Source organism: Heterocephalus glaber, unplaced genomic scaffold (genome assembly GCF_053883595.1).
Source record: "Heterocephalus glaber isolate CG9 unplaced genomic scaffold, H.glaber_assembly_v1.0 deba00001673, whole genome shotgun sequence".
In the NCBI taxonomy this organism is placed as follows: Eukaryota; Metazoa; Chordata; class Mammalia; order Rodentia; family Bathyergidae; genus Heterocephalus; species Heterocephalus glaber.
Genome location: NW_028258410.1, coordinates 17,160,327 through 17,174,959, shown reverse-complemented (window position 1 = coordinate 17,174,959; position 14,633 = coordinate 17,160,327). Strand labels below are relative to the sequence as shown.

At 45.7% G+C, this 14,633-nt stretch overlaps 1 protein-coding gene across 2 annotated transcripts in view; it reads right to left on the bottom strand.

Moving 5' to 3' along the window:
- Positions 1-7,758: 7,758 nt before the first annotated feature.
- Zfp64 (ZFP64 zinc finger protein) overlaps positions 7,759-14,633 on the bottom strand; it is a 77,028-nt gene continuing 70,153 nt past the window's right edge. For both annotated transcript variants that reach the window (XM_021239105.2, XM_013077158.3), the window contains 2 exons: positions 11,758-12,009; positions 7,759-8,959 (listed from right to left, as the gene is read on the bottom strand). In XM_021239105.2, coding sequence (XP_021094764.1) covers positions 8,250-8,959; positions 11,758-12,009 — 962 coding nt within the window. In that variant the 3' untranslated portion in view covers positions 7,759-8,249. The remainder of the gene's footprint in view (positions 8,960-11,757; positions 12,010-14,633) is intronic.

Sequence of the window (14,633 nt, the reverse complement as noted above, 5' to 3'; positions counted from 1 at the left end):
GTCTTATGCTTAAAACTAATAAGTGCAGGGCCGGGGATTTAGCTCAGTGGTTTTGCCGCCTGCTGGAAAAGCGCAAGTGGAAGGACTTGAATTCAATGCCCGGTACCAAAAAACAAACAAACAAACAAACAAACAAAACTAGTAAGTGCAGGTAGCTCTGGGCTGGATACTATCATCAATTGCTCTGTTGTTTGTGTGTTGCCTTCCAGGCATGGGATACAAACCCTGCCCTCACCATTAGGCTGAAACCAATCTTTTAAGAAATATATTATCACCACTTTTTTTTTCTCTTTTCCCCTTTTATCACCCACCACCCTGGTTTGGTACTGGGGATGGAACCCTGTGTGCTCCACCACTGAGCTACATCTCCAGCTTTTTTTTTATAACTTTTTCTTTTTCTTTTTTTTTTTTTGGTACCAGGGATTGAACTCGGGTCCTTGCACTTGCGCAGCAGGCTGCGAGACCACTGAGCTAAATCCCCGGCCCACTTTTTTTTTTTTTTGAGACAGAGTCTCCTGTGTAACCCAGGCTGGCCTTGAACTTGCAGTGATCCTCCTGTCTCAGCTGAGTGCTGGGATTATAGGCCTGCACCACCATGGCCTGCTTCCAGCTCTTTTTGAGACAGGGTCTTGCTAAATTACCCAGGCTGGCCTTGAAATTGAGATCCTCCTGCTTCAGCCTCCCAACAAGTGGGATTTCAAGTATGTGCCGCCACACGTACTACATATCACCATTTCTGAATAAAGCATGACAGCACTCTCATATGTGTGACTTTCAGAATTTCAGAATTGTTGGGCAAAAGGGCGATGTCTGTTGTCCATGTGCTAAAGGCTCTCAAACCAACTTGTGAGCACTGATGTTAAGAGCAGTTTATCAAGAAAGACTGTACAGCCAGGGATTTAGCTCAACGACTCCATCCTCCCTCACAAATGCAAGGTCTTGAGTTCGATTCCCAGTATGGGGAAGGGGGAGACTGTACAGAAGTATAGGGAGGAGGCCAGTTTGGTGGAGCCCCATGGTTTTTTATGAGGAAGGGGTAGTCAAATCTAGTATGACTTGATGTGGTTAGGATAGAAGCAACTGTAAGTTCAAGAAGGCCAAGGGCTAGAGGTGGAATTCAGAGGTAGAGTGCCTGCCTAGCATGTGCAAGGCCCTGAGTTTGATTCCCAATGCCACCAGAAAACAAAACAAAACACAATCAAGACAAAACCCAAGAATTCCTTCAACATTGGAGATTTTCCCTCCCCGATTTTAGTAGTGCTAGGGATGGAACCCAGGGCCTCACACATGCTAGGCAAATGCTGTCCCACTGAGCTCCACCTCCAGCCCAGCAACGGAGAGTGTGAGAACAAAACCAACGACGAAATTTCGAGCATCCAGCAACTTGGATGAAAAACAAAAACTATGTTCTTACCCTCCCCCTGCAATCAAGCATTTCAGTCAACTTGGGATGCAGGCTGAAAGCCACATTAGCAGGTTTTGTGATTGAGAAATCAGATGTTTTCATATAACATCTTGGTGGTGGTAGTGATCTTGAAATACCATTTATGTGCCTCACTACTGCAAAGCAAGAATGAGCAATAACTAGTCACTGCTGGATTTGCAAGGGCTTAGTGTGTGAATGGAGGAACTCAGTCTTAAAGGGCTGCTGGGAAGTTCTAGAAGTTTGACTCCAAGGCCTCCAACACAGGTGCTAATGGTGGCGAGAAGCTTGACTGCAGACAGGAATCTCTGCCTTTCGTGCCTTCATTTTCATCTCTATTAAAATAGAAAAGCCAGGCATGACTACACACGCCTGCAATCCCAGCACTTAGGAGGCTGAGGTGGGAGGATTGATGCAAATTCCAGGCCAGCCTGGGCTATATAGTGAGTTCAAGGCCAGCCTGAACTACATAGTGAGGCCCTGTCTCAAGAACAAAACCAAAACATAGCAGAGCTCCAGCTGCATATGAGGAGTAACAGGATTCTATTCTGTGCATCTCCCAAGAGTGGCTTTGTACAACCTGAAGTGGCTGTTTATACTCACAGAAGTTCAAGTTTGTTATCACTGAAGATCAGTATGGAAGTGAAGTTTAATCCATGATGCAGCCATGTGCCTTTGCTGCCTTTGTTGGGGGGGGCTGTAATGATGGCCACTCCTGTAGTGCTTGTCCCAGCACATGGACAGCAGGACATTTCCCCTGTCACCCCACAATATCCTTATGTGAAGTTATTCTTGAAAAAAACCACACTTTCTCCACCTCAACACTTATATCCCAAGTGGTTCTGTCCCTGATTCCTTCCCCTCCACCAGAGGAAGGCATCCTAGATTAAGGTAGCTCATGAAGGCTGACATGGGACACTGGAGTCTGTTACACATAGGTTTGATTATCTGGGCCAGGTGTGTGGCTTCGGGCAAGTTCACTTCTCTGAAAGCTATTTTCAAAGCTTTTCATTGTGAGGTCAGCAGAGAATCACATAGGGGATGTAGTTTTTAGTGGCTCCCAATGCTTTTTCCTCCTATGCAGGACTCTGGTTGGTCAACCCCAGCCAGGAATCTTACTTTCAATGGCCGAAGGCTCTTCTCAGTTAACTGGTGATACAGGAAGGATTCTTTCAGATATGCTCTTTTCTTTCCTTCAAACTGGTGGCTACTTAACTTGCAGGCCCAATGCCAAATGAAAATGCAGGATCCCTTATTGAGAAATGTTAAGATTTTCAAGATGGCGACAGCAGAGCAGGTCACACATGCATGAGGACAGCTCAGCTCCTTCCACTTGGTGCAGGCTGTCCCCCTCCTGACTGCACAGTGCCATTACCTGCAGAGCTCTGAACAGTGGGGATACTGCTATAGCTTGGATCTGGGGTGTCTCCCAAAGGCACCTGTATTGAAGGTTTGGTCCCCAGACTGTGGTACCACAGTGAGGCAGTGGAACCTTTAGGAAGTGTGGCCTAGAGGGAGGACAGGACATCATTGGGGAGTTCCTTGGAAGGAGTACTGGGGCTCTGGTCCTTTCCCCTTTTTACTTCATGGTCACCATGAGGTAAATAGGCCTCCTGCCACCATGTTCTGTGCTGCCACAGGCCCAAAGCAACTGAGCTAAGTGACCATGGCTGACAGCTCTGAAACAGTGAACCAAACCTTTCCTTCTTTGAGTTATCTCAGGTATTGTGTCACAGTGGTGGAAAGCTAACACAGATGCACAGCTCCATTCCTAGAAAGAGATTCCACATACCTGGAGCTTCCTGGAGGATGTGCAGGTGAGTGCGGCTGGGAACCATTGGTTGGAGCTCAGCTCCTTGGCCACCTTGGAAGGCAGCTACAGGCCAGCACCCCAGAGGCAAAAATGATCCCAGCAAGGCCCTGAGATGCACTCATGTATACATTCCAGGGCTCTAGGTCTGGTGCCAGATGTTTCACAGGAAAGCCACCCCCAACCTTAACGAGCCTGTGTTACTCAGAGGACAGACAACACCCAAAGGCTGAGCACCTCCTTCTGTTCCAAACCAAGGGAGATGCCTCCCAGCATCCTCTAGGACGACAGAGGCTGTGGGATTTGGCAGGGTTACCACGGGGAAGAAGTGTACTCTTGTGTGCTGGTTGGAGCCTAGGCTGCCACCTTGGGCCCCCTGCTGGAAAATATGGTGTAAGGGAGAAGGTAGACAGAGCTAGGATCCCAGGTGGCTGGAAGGTCACAGTCCTAGCTCTTGGCTATTCTTCTCCTTCACCTAAAGAAAGAAAATGAGAGGGAGCAGGGAGAGGACACAGCAGCTTTTGCTGTAAGTGATAAATTTTATCATTAGGCCAGACGCCTGGCACAGCCCATTTCATACATGAGCAAACTGAGTCAGAGGTAAGAGCTCTTGCTGGATGTCAGCCAGACAGCACTGCCAGAGACGGGGTCCCCCACCTCCTTCCCTAACCCCACCAGCTTGGCACAAAGGGTAGCTTCTAGGACAGTGGGCACTGGGGGCTGAGGGAAACCAGGGCACAAACTTTCAGTTACTAGATGAGTCATCTCTGGGGTGAGAGCTGCAGCCCAGTGGCGATGGCCATGGTAACCGGTGGTAAATGTTACATGTGTGTTTACACGCGTGTTCATCAGGTCCTTGCGTTGTGCACACACACTGTCATTTGTCAAGGAAATAGTTTAAAAGGCAGCTTCTGTAGGACGGTCTCATCACTGCCTACCCTCCACCACAGGAAAGACTTGAAGAGGGCCACAGCCTGGAGGAAGGTCCTAGGTTCCTCGCCTCCGTTCTCCTGTTGGGGGAGGGAGGGCCTGGGGGCCTGGGGGCCTGGGGAGGCAGTGGCGCCAAATTTCAGTGACCAAGATAAACACCGTCATGCAACTGTCTCAAAAACCAAAATGAAATGCAGGAGCGAGTGAGTGGTCCGCAAACAAAACCTGCAAACTTAACCACAGGGTGCAACTCTTCACTTACACAACTGGCCTCACCCCATGTCCGGCCAACTCCCTATAAATCCTGTTTATAAGAACAAAGTGAATCCCCAAGGACACACAAACACAAGGCAAAGAGGAACAAGGCCGTGGGGCCAAGGTTTACTAGTTTTATTTTATTTATTTTGGTACCGGGATTGAACTCAGGACCCTGTACTTTGAGGCAGGCATAGCACCGCTGAGCTACATCCCTGGCCTGATTTTATTAAGATAGTGCATTAAAATATTATTGCCCTTGCCCAGGATTTAGCTCAGTGCCATCGTGTCTGCCTCATAAATGCAAGGTCCCAAGTTCAATCCCAGGTACCGGAAAAAAAAAAATTATTGCCCTTCAGTTGGGTGTGGTGGCACTCTCCTGTCCAGCACTCTGGGAGGCTGAGGCAGAAGGATCCCATGTCCAAATCCCGCCTGGGCAATTTAGCAACTCAGTGAGACCCTATCTCAAAATAAACAATCAAAAGGGCTGGAGATGTAGGTCAGTGCAGAGGCCCAGGTTCAGCCCCCAGTACCTGCTCCTCTCCCACCTCTGAAGGGACTGAGGAGGCCAGTGCAGGTGAGGATTGTCGAAAGCACCTGGGCTAGGGTTGGGACTCTGGCGTCATCTTGTTGTGATGGCGACAGGAATCGAAGCTCATCCTGTTTCCTGAAGAAATTAAGTTCAGGGATAAAGAAAAAAACATACCTTTTTGAGAGTATCTAGATGGTGGCGAGAAAACACCAGTAAAGGGACAAGAGGACGCGACTGTGATTTTGCTCTCTGGAGACTGTGCAGCTAAGCTGAATAAAGATGGAGAGGATCCAGTTTTTCTCAGTGCCTGCCCGACAACTCACTTGCCTGTTGCATAAAAGCAACACCTTCCTTAGGAGGCCCAAGAAATTCAGGATTTGCCACACCCCTCCACTGCCTTGTATCCTAGCCCGATGATCCTGTTGCTTATCATCAGGGATCAGCAAGCTGAGAGCCTCCAAATCATGGCCTGTTTTTGTGAAGTTGTGTGTGTGTGATACTGGGAGGATTGAACCCAGGGACTTGACACTGATCTACATCCCCAGCCCTTTTTTGAGACAGGGTTTCTCTGAGTTGCCCAGGCTGGGCTTGAATTTTCTATCCTCCTGCTTCAGCCTCACAGAGAGCTGGGACTACAGGCATGTACCGCATGCTCAGTCTATAAATAAAGGTTTATTGGCACACAGTGACCCCCCTGCCCTTCCCTATTGTCTACAGCTACTTCAGTTATGGCAGCAGAGTGGAGCAATTGTGCTGCAATAACAGAGGTAAACAGAGCTAAGTAGTCACCATAGGGAATGGGGCCAGAAATCCCCAAATATTTACCATTTGGTCTTTTTCCAAAAAAGCGTGCCAACCCCTGGCCCAGGTGAAATCAAAGAGCAAACATATTCATTCATCAATTCCTCTTTCAGCTCGACTCCACAGATGGGGGCTGGTGTAGAAACTGCCACCTGGGCCTCTATCCCGTCTCTAACCCTTTACAACTAAAGCTCTCTCCCCAATTTGGTCCATAACCGAGTATACTTTAAGCCTCAGCTCAGCAGGTATAGCCAGCTCACCCCCAGCTCCCGCATGATTTTAACCCCATTAACTGCCACCTTCTAATTTTCTTGTCCATAAAATAGGGGTTAAATCACCTCTACTCCTGAAAGTTTCCTAGTGCTAGGTTTCCCTCAGAGCTCACTACTTTCTAAACCTCAAAATTCTCACCAGCCTGTCGTACCAGGAAATGAATCCAGGGCCTCCTGCATATTAGCCAAATGCCCTATTGTTAAGCTACATCTGCAGCCCTTTTTAAAAAAAATTGCAATAGGGTTTTGTTAAGTTGCCCAGGCTGGCCTTGAACTCATGATCCTCCTACTTCGGCTTCCTGAGTAGCTGGGATCATAAGAAAGTGCCATCACACCCAGCAGCCTTATTTTCTTAATTTTTTTTTTTTTTTTTTTAAAACAAATCCTACTTATGTCTCTGCCAGAAAGTTCAGCCTCTTTTAATGTGTTCTGTAAGTCACTCTGACCAGTTCCAATCAAAACGCTACACAGGAGAGTATGGCAAATCTGATCTGTCATCTGCTTTTTGGGACATTTTATTGGACACGGACATGTTCCTTTTCTTTTAGTCTCTAGTTGCTTTTGTGCTAAAGCCACAGAGCTGAGTGGTTACAAAAGAGACTTTAGAGCCCACACTGCCTAAAATATTTAATACCTGGCCCCAAACTTTCTACTCATCTCTGCTCTACTGGGAATTCACATTTGCTAAGTGATACCAGGTTGCATCTGAGGCCCTTGAAGTCCACATAGCTGTTAACAAAACTGCCTCTAAAAGGGGTGGTATCTTTCCTGTTTATGTGAAGTGCTATAATATCAGATACATAAGACACGTTTGTGTGGATTTCCATCTATGAGTTTCCACTCAAAAGGTCAACAACCTCTGTTTCTAGAAATGCAGATAGGACTCAGGACAAATAGCAGAGAGGTAATAATAGAATCTGTACAAAAGCCCTGGCATTCAGTAACACAGCGCTTTTCTGATCAAAAACAATAGTTCCAAAGCAAAGCAATGATGTACCTTACCGTGGGCACCTGCACCATTTTAATCTTTCCTTCTTCCACTAGAGTGTCAGCATTGCATGTTCACCTGCCTACTGCAGAGCTCAAATGGAGTCAGGATTATTCAAATTGCTGTCACAAAATAATCTTTGTACCTCTTGCTATTTCATAAGCAAAACATTCCCCTATATTCCATCCATAATGTCCTCCTAGTTCACCAGGAAGAATATTTAGTTCATTCCAAAAGCAAAACTGTTCAGCTCAACAAAGGCACTTAAGAATTTATATTAAACAATGAATTTGAAGAAAAGATGCCAAATAGGACAAACAAAGCAACTCTGAGTAAATGATACCTCTACCGGAAATCCATAGCCTCCTAAATCTTAGTTCAAGTGAAAGGTCTGCGAATGAGGTGGTTAGATTTTCAACTGTGTGTTATTCAGCACACACTAAATACTTTCTGTGTTGTTTCACACATCACATATCCCAGAACCAAGCCCAGGGCTCAATGGGGTCCTAGATGTTTACTCCCTGAGTACAAGCAGGCAAGTTTCCAATTCTACAGTACACAAGCACAGGCTGGGCCAGCGATAGCTTGACCTTTGGCGCCACCTCCAGGTCAGGATGCATTTCACGTCATTGCAGGACAGCGAGAGAGCCCAAGTGTATTTATCAAGTTATTGAAAAGGGTGGGCGTAGGGGATGGAGAACTCCCTACCACGACCTGACTATAGAGGAATGTCCATCAGTCTGCAGGTGAGTTTGCCCTTTTATTATAAAACATAGAAGAAACCACATGAATGTATCACTGATAACCACCATCCAGGTTAAGAAATAGAACTTTCCAGTCACTGCAGACCCTCCACACGCCCCATCCTCTTATCCCTTCCCACTGTACACATCAGTGTAGCTGGAGGTGGCTATGCTAACTAGTTTAACAACGCTATCAGAGGCGATCAGTTTTATAGGTGGCCTCCTTCCCCATGAAGAAGCTCTCCTTCCTGGACAGACCCATGCTTGGTGGACCCCGCATTTGAATGGGCAAGGCAACGTGACCAGGTCATTCTTGCAGGGAACATAGAGCTATGGAGAAGGGGCCCCACAGTGTCACTTTGGCCTCTGTGCTCACGCCATGGTCACATCAACCACCGCCGCTGGAGCCTCGGAGGTTGGGCCAGACCTGATGGCCAAAGTCTACCTCGATGGCCTCGCTGTGGCACCTCCTTTTGAGAGCCCGCTCTGGACACGCTAGAAGTCATGGCTGGGCTCCAATGGCACCTCGAGCTGCCCCACAGAGACCAGGGGGCCGAGCTGCACCGGGGCGCTGCCTTCAGGAGGGAAGGTGACCAAGTTCGAGTTCTTGTTGTCACTCTGGTCACTGTGCTGCTTCCGGTGGCATCTCAGAGAATCATCCCTGACAAAGGAGGCACCACAGGTCTCACAGCGGAAGGCCCTTGGGGTCACTATCTTGGCCACGTGGTGGGACCCACTCTCTCTGGGCATCTCCTTGCCCTGAGGGGCCCTGTTCTCTGTCTTGGCCTCATCCCTGTGCACCTTGTCAATGTGCTTGGCCAGGCTGCTGGGCCGCTTTGTGTCAAAGCTGCAGAAGTCGCACTTGAAGGGACGGTCCTTGCAGTGGACCCGGCTGTGCACGCGCAGGGCGGCTGCGCTGGAGCAGGAGTAGCTACACTCAGGACACTTCTCGGGGTGGTCGGCCTGGTGCAGCCGGCTGTGCTCCAGGAGGTCGGCCCGGTCCCGGCCCTGGAAGGCACAGTGCAGACACTTGAAGGTGTGCTTGATGCGGATGTGTGACTTAAGGTTCGCCTTCATAGTGCAGCGGACGTCACAGAACTCGCACTTGAAAGGCTTCTCCCCTGAGTGCACAATCATGTGTCTTTTCAAGTCCGAGCTGATTTTGAACTTGGCGCTACAGAGCCAGCACTGGAAGGGGGTGTCCCCTAGCAATGGAAGGTGGGTTTCCATTAGAGCAGGCAGCAAAACAGAACTCGCCCCAAACATGGCTACAACAAGATGAGTGAGTCTTGTGGAAGCCATCTATTTGCAATTTCTTGATGATGACAACACTTACCATGAGTATTAACTCCATCTACACTACAATCCAGGAGTTCAATTGCCCCTATTCTACCAATGGGGGACCTGAGGATCGGAGAGGTGAGGTAGCTCTGATGGCACTGAATTTCAATATAAACTCTCATAGTTGACTTCCCAGAATTGAATGTGGGAGAAGCAAGAAGCTATATACAAGTTCTCCAAATACAGCTCAGACTTACGGGCATGCTTATGCTGTATTAAACCACTTGATCGGCTTATATTACTAAAGCTTTTTAGTTTTATTAACTACAGATTGCTTTTGGTTTATAAAATGAACACATGAGTATGATACCAAGAGTGGGGGCAAATAATAAAAAGCCATAGCCTTGTCTCTAGCGTCCTTTTTCTGTAGCCATTGCTAAATATTTTCAGGCATTTTGGGGCTTTTACTTTGTTATTAGTGGCCTATAAGTAGGACCAAGAGTCTTACTTATCTTACAGAGCCAGCTGCCTCCTGCATGCTGATGCTTGTGATTCCTGCTCTTCTCGGGGTACTTTTCTTTTTTGTGGTACTAGAGATTGAACCCAGGACCTTGTACATTACCAGTTTGGCCTTGAACTTGGGATCCTCCTGTCTCAGCCTCCCAAGTACTTGGGATTACAGGATTGTGCTGCTATATCTGGCCTAGTGTTACCTTTTGAACTGAGCAATGGCCTTATAGCTTGGTCATTCAGAATGAGAAGTTCTTTGAGGATCTCTCTCTTTTTCTTTATGCTAACTTTGTACTTATTAGGAATAGCTTTATTTTTACATTTCAGTTTAAAGAATGTCCATTCTGTCCTGTGAATTCTTACATGCAAATCATTCTTAGATTTCAACTTTAAAACCAAACTACAACTAATTCAAATTAAGACCGAATACGTGATATGCTCCAAGGCCAAACACTGTGCCGAGATCACAGTTACCTCCTTGCAGGGCCACTGTTGAGCCCTAGAGAGCGGACAGTGACACTCTCATCAAGGTCACATTGTCTTCTTTCCTTCATGCTCACTCAGAACTACATTTTGCCTTGGTTCTTCATTACACTGTGTATTTCTCGAGAAAAAAAGAATCTCACATAATCTCAGAAGTCATCCAGTCTCTCAATTAAATAACCTTTCACATAGAATTTTAAATGGTTTTCCTGAATTTCTTATTTACTTTTCTCTTTCAACATTCTTTCCACGTATTACTGTGATATTTCTTTTTGCCACGATCCCAGGTAATTATATTTAGATATTCACATATAAAATATTTCATGCCAATTTTGTTGTCATCCTTGTTTTACTAGAGCATATTTTCTAGTAATTTTTAATCATGGTAGCTGGGAATAGCATCTTAAACCCTTGCTTATACTTCAGTTCCAGGCTCATACATGAGATAGTTTAGCTGGGTATAGAATTCCACGTTTGAAATAATTTCCCAACTTTGAGGGCACTGTTCCATTGCCTCTAGGAATCAAAAGTACAAGACATCTTTCTAGGTATGGATCTCTCCTTCTAGCTTACTTCATCCTGACTGGCATATTGTAAGCTCTTTCATTCTTTCTAGTCCCTTAGAATTGTGAAACTTATTTGACTTTCTCGTGCCTATTTTCTTTCCTTCTAGGCCTAGTAAGAAACCATAGTTTCAGCTTCTTGTTCTCAGTTCTCTAAAAACATTTTTTTTGTAATCTCTGGGAAATTTTATTAACTTTACAGCTAGCAGCCAGTTTTAATTTATGCTTCTTTGTTCTATGTCTTTATAGAACTCTCTATCTGCACGTAACATATCTGCCAGAGATGGACATCAACTAGAATGTAAAAGTTTTTGTCTATAGCCAACATACTCAATTCCAGGATTTGTTATTTATTAGAGTTGGCACATTTCATGCCACACATTTCCTGCAAATGGCTCAGAACCTTTGGTTGACCATATTTAAAAAGATACACAGGTTTAAGGATGTGACACAGATGTCATGCCTGCTACTGAGCAGGCTGAGCAGTTTTGCCAATAGACTTTGACTTTTGCCTGTGCTTTGTGGCCTTATCTACATGCCACTTCCAAGTTCCCAGCTCCATGGCTGCCTGCATTTGTCTGCTGTGATATAGCTTTGTATACTCACATTTTAATGTTAACATATTCTTATCTGCTTACCATCTTCCATGAATTTACTGAAATGCTCATCTCATGAGCCTCATTGTGAATGTCCCAATCCGCTTATCTTTCCATGCCACATGGGGTCGGTCCTATCTAGCTTCCATTATTTCAGTGAAGTCCCACAAAAAAGAGAAAGAAAATCTTCCGGAACCAGAAGTTTGTGATTTGCAGTTGCATTCAACTGACTTCACTATATTCCTGAAGCAAGCCATGCAATCAGGATATAAATCAAAACATGGAAATGTCTAATTTATAGGTCAGACTTTTGAGATACATCCTTTGTCACTTGGCTGTTGTATTGGGTATCCATCCCCAGATGTATTTTAAATACTGCAGTTAACTTATAAAACTCAGCTGTCTGACCATCTGTTTTACTGAGATCTGTTATTCTGGAAGTGAAAACCTGGACAAGCCACATAATCACAGATTCCAAATTCCTCCACTTGTACCACCAAGTGATGTAAGTAAAAGAAAGTTCAGGCATTAAGGAGAAGTAAGGTCCTGAGTCTCTGGGCAGGGACTTACCGGTGTGGGAGCGCAGGTGCACGGTTAGCTGGCTGGAGTTACGGCTGGCGTAGGGGCAGAGCTGGCACTTATAGGGCCGTTCGTCTGAGTGGATCCGCAGGTGCTTCTTGAGGCTGCTGCTGTCCACAGCAGCATAGTCACACAGGTGACACTTGTGTGGCTTCACACTTGTGTGGCACCGCATGTGCATGGTCAGGTTGTCTTTCCGGCTGAAGCACTTGTCGCAGAACTCACACTTGTGTGGTTTGTCTCCTTCAAACACATAAGGGTTCAGAGTTTTAAGGGTTTCTCGATCAGGATGACCATACAGCTTTGATCAAGATGGAAGCCTGGACACATGGGCCTGCTGCCTCCTTCTGTCCCAATGCCCGGTCACAGAAAAATGAAGTCTAAATTGGTAGAATGATAATATTTTTATTTTCACTATCTCTAATTGTAATTTAGCATTTTGTACAATTCTGAACGCAGGCAATAAACTATGCTGATAACAGCACTTGAGACTTTTGTTGTACGTATGAGACGAGATCATGTCACATGGCACCCATGGCACTTCCCCAAGTGTCGCTTATGCTTCACAGTGAGGGCAGTTAATACCCTAGCCACTAGAGCCGGACTTTAAATGCAGACGAGGTCAGTGCTACCATGTACACCATCACTCGAGGCTGCAGAGCCTCTCACAGTGCGGATTCTGACCCAGTGGGTCCATAGGGCCTGGGATCCTGCACTCTAACAGGCTCCCAGGGAGACTTGCACATTGGATAGCAAGGATTTGATGCATTAAAGTATCACACATTTAACTTTTTGATAGCAATTACATCAAAATACAGGTTTAAAACATGGTATATCTTATGCATTAAAAAGCATCGTTCTGGAAAGGGTCTGTAGGTTTTCCAAAATTGGCAGGAATCCATGGCAGAAAAATAAGATTGGTAACAACTTCACCTGGGGGTTCCTGACCGTGGCTGCTCTGCCAGTGGGGTCCAGGAGAGGATGTCACAGGAAGCACAGCTGTGGGGGACACTGTGTGAACAGCACAGCCTACAGCTGCTGTGTCAACTGCTCTACCCGACTCCCATGTGCCCAGGACCAGACCCGAGTGCAGGGCATGAGGGCAGATTCTACACACTTTCTAGGAAAGTGTTTCCACCATCATCTCAGTGCTTAATAGCATAGAGAAAGATGTAAAAACTATGCCTTGCCTCATTTGAAAGGAGTTACCTGATTCTGAGTGCAGAAATACAAAGTAGGATAAAAATATCAACATTAGAAGTCTATTTCTCCACAAGGCTAAGTAAATGTCACAGGTCCATTTCAAGAAAGCACAACATTTGAAATTCAATCGCCATTCCTAACTAAATACACATCACAACAACACAGACAGCTAGGAATAAGAATAAACTTCCTTATGTGATAAATGATCAGGATAAGAAGCCCAGGGATTCGAATCCTAAATAGTGGCTGAGTCAAAGCGTTTCCCTCCCAGGAAATGAGAGAGAGATGGTTTACTTTCACTAATGCTCTTCGGTCTGGACCCAGGAGCAAAAGCCAATACCCTCAAGGTCAAGGGAAAATCCACGGTCTCCATGTCTGGGCTACCCAGGCAGTCCTGAAGAATCAACTTGAACTACTAGGATAATAAACAGGAGGACAGCAAGGAGACTGGGGATAGCACACACCTCATCTGAAGATACTTCACCACTTACAGCACTATAAAGCCGGTGCTGTGCTTCTCTCTCACACAACCCCAACCCACATCTGTGCCCTAAGGATAACCATTTCTCTTTCTGAACTGGGAGATGGGGAAGGAAGGCGTAGTAACAGATAAATGAATGGAGTAGATGGTGTCCTGTAATTCACTATTTTAATTTCAGCCAGCCTGATGGATAAAATATAGTATTTGCATTTAATCTGAATTTCCTTGCTTATTGCTTTTCTTTTTTTTTTTTTTTTGGGTACCAGAGATCAAACTCAGGTCCTTGCGCTTGCAAGGCAGGCAGCGAAACCACTGAGCTAAATCCCCCGCCCCTAAACTTTTTCCTTTTTGTTTTTGGTACCAGGGATCGAACTCGGGACCTTGGCGCTTGTGAGGCAGGCACTGGAACCACTGAGCTAAAGCCTTGGCCCTCTTATTGCTTTTCATTGACTACTAGCATTTCTATTTCTTTTAGGTGCCTGTTTATATCTTTTGCCACTGGTATTAGTTATCTTTCATTTGAAGAAGTCTTTATGTGTTCTGAAAACTAATTCTGTCCTCTGTTACAAATTTCATCTCGTGGAACACTTGTTTTAACTTTTTATTGGTGTCTAGTTAAGTTTTTATCTTTGATTTAATTGTAATCAATTTTCTCCTGTGAGATTTGACTGTCTACTCACACCACATACTTGTCCTTTGACAGTTATAGGCTTGAGTGTTTCAGTTGCTCCACTTGGAATGGAGATGTGAAGGGCTGTACTCTTTACCCCAATAGACCACAGAATGTCCCACATCTGTCTCTCTATTCCCCACTGACCTCAAGTGCCACCTGGACCAGGGTTTTGAATTTGCCCTCCCGGCATGCCTATTTCCATACTCTATTCTGTTTCCTATCCACTTATTACAGTTCTGCTATCACACTGTTTGAATCCTAGTTCTATTATAGACAGCTAAGCCAGGTAGAAATATCATAGGCAGTCAGACAGGGCTAGGCCCCCCAGGGAGTCAGTGCAGAAGATGAGAACACATCACAAATATGGGTGGAGGCCCATCTGTTGAAGGCTAGGCCTCAAGATAAAGACAGAATGACCAGGCCTACATGCTTTCCCAAGGGATAAGATAACTGGTATCATCAGTTCCATGGTATTTTAGTTTCTGATAAAGTAAAAGGTCTTATTGTCCA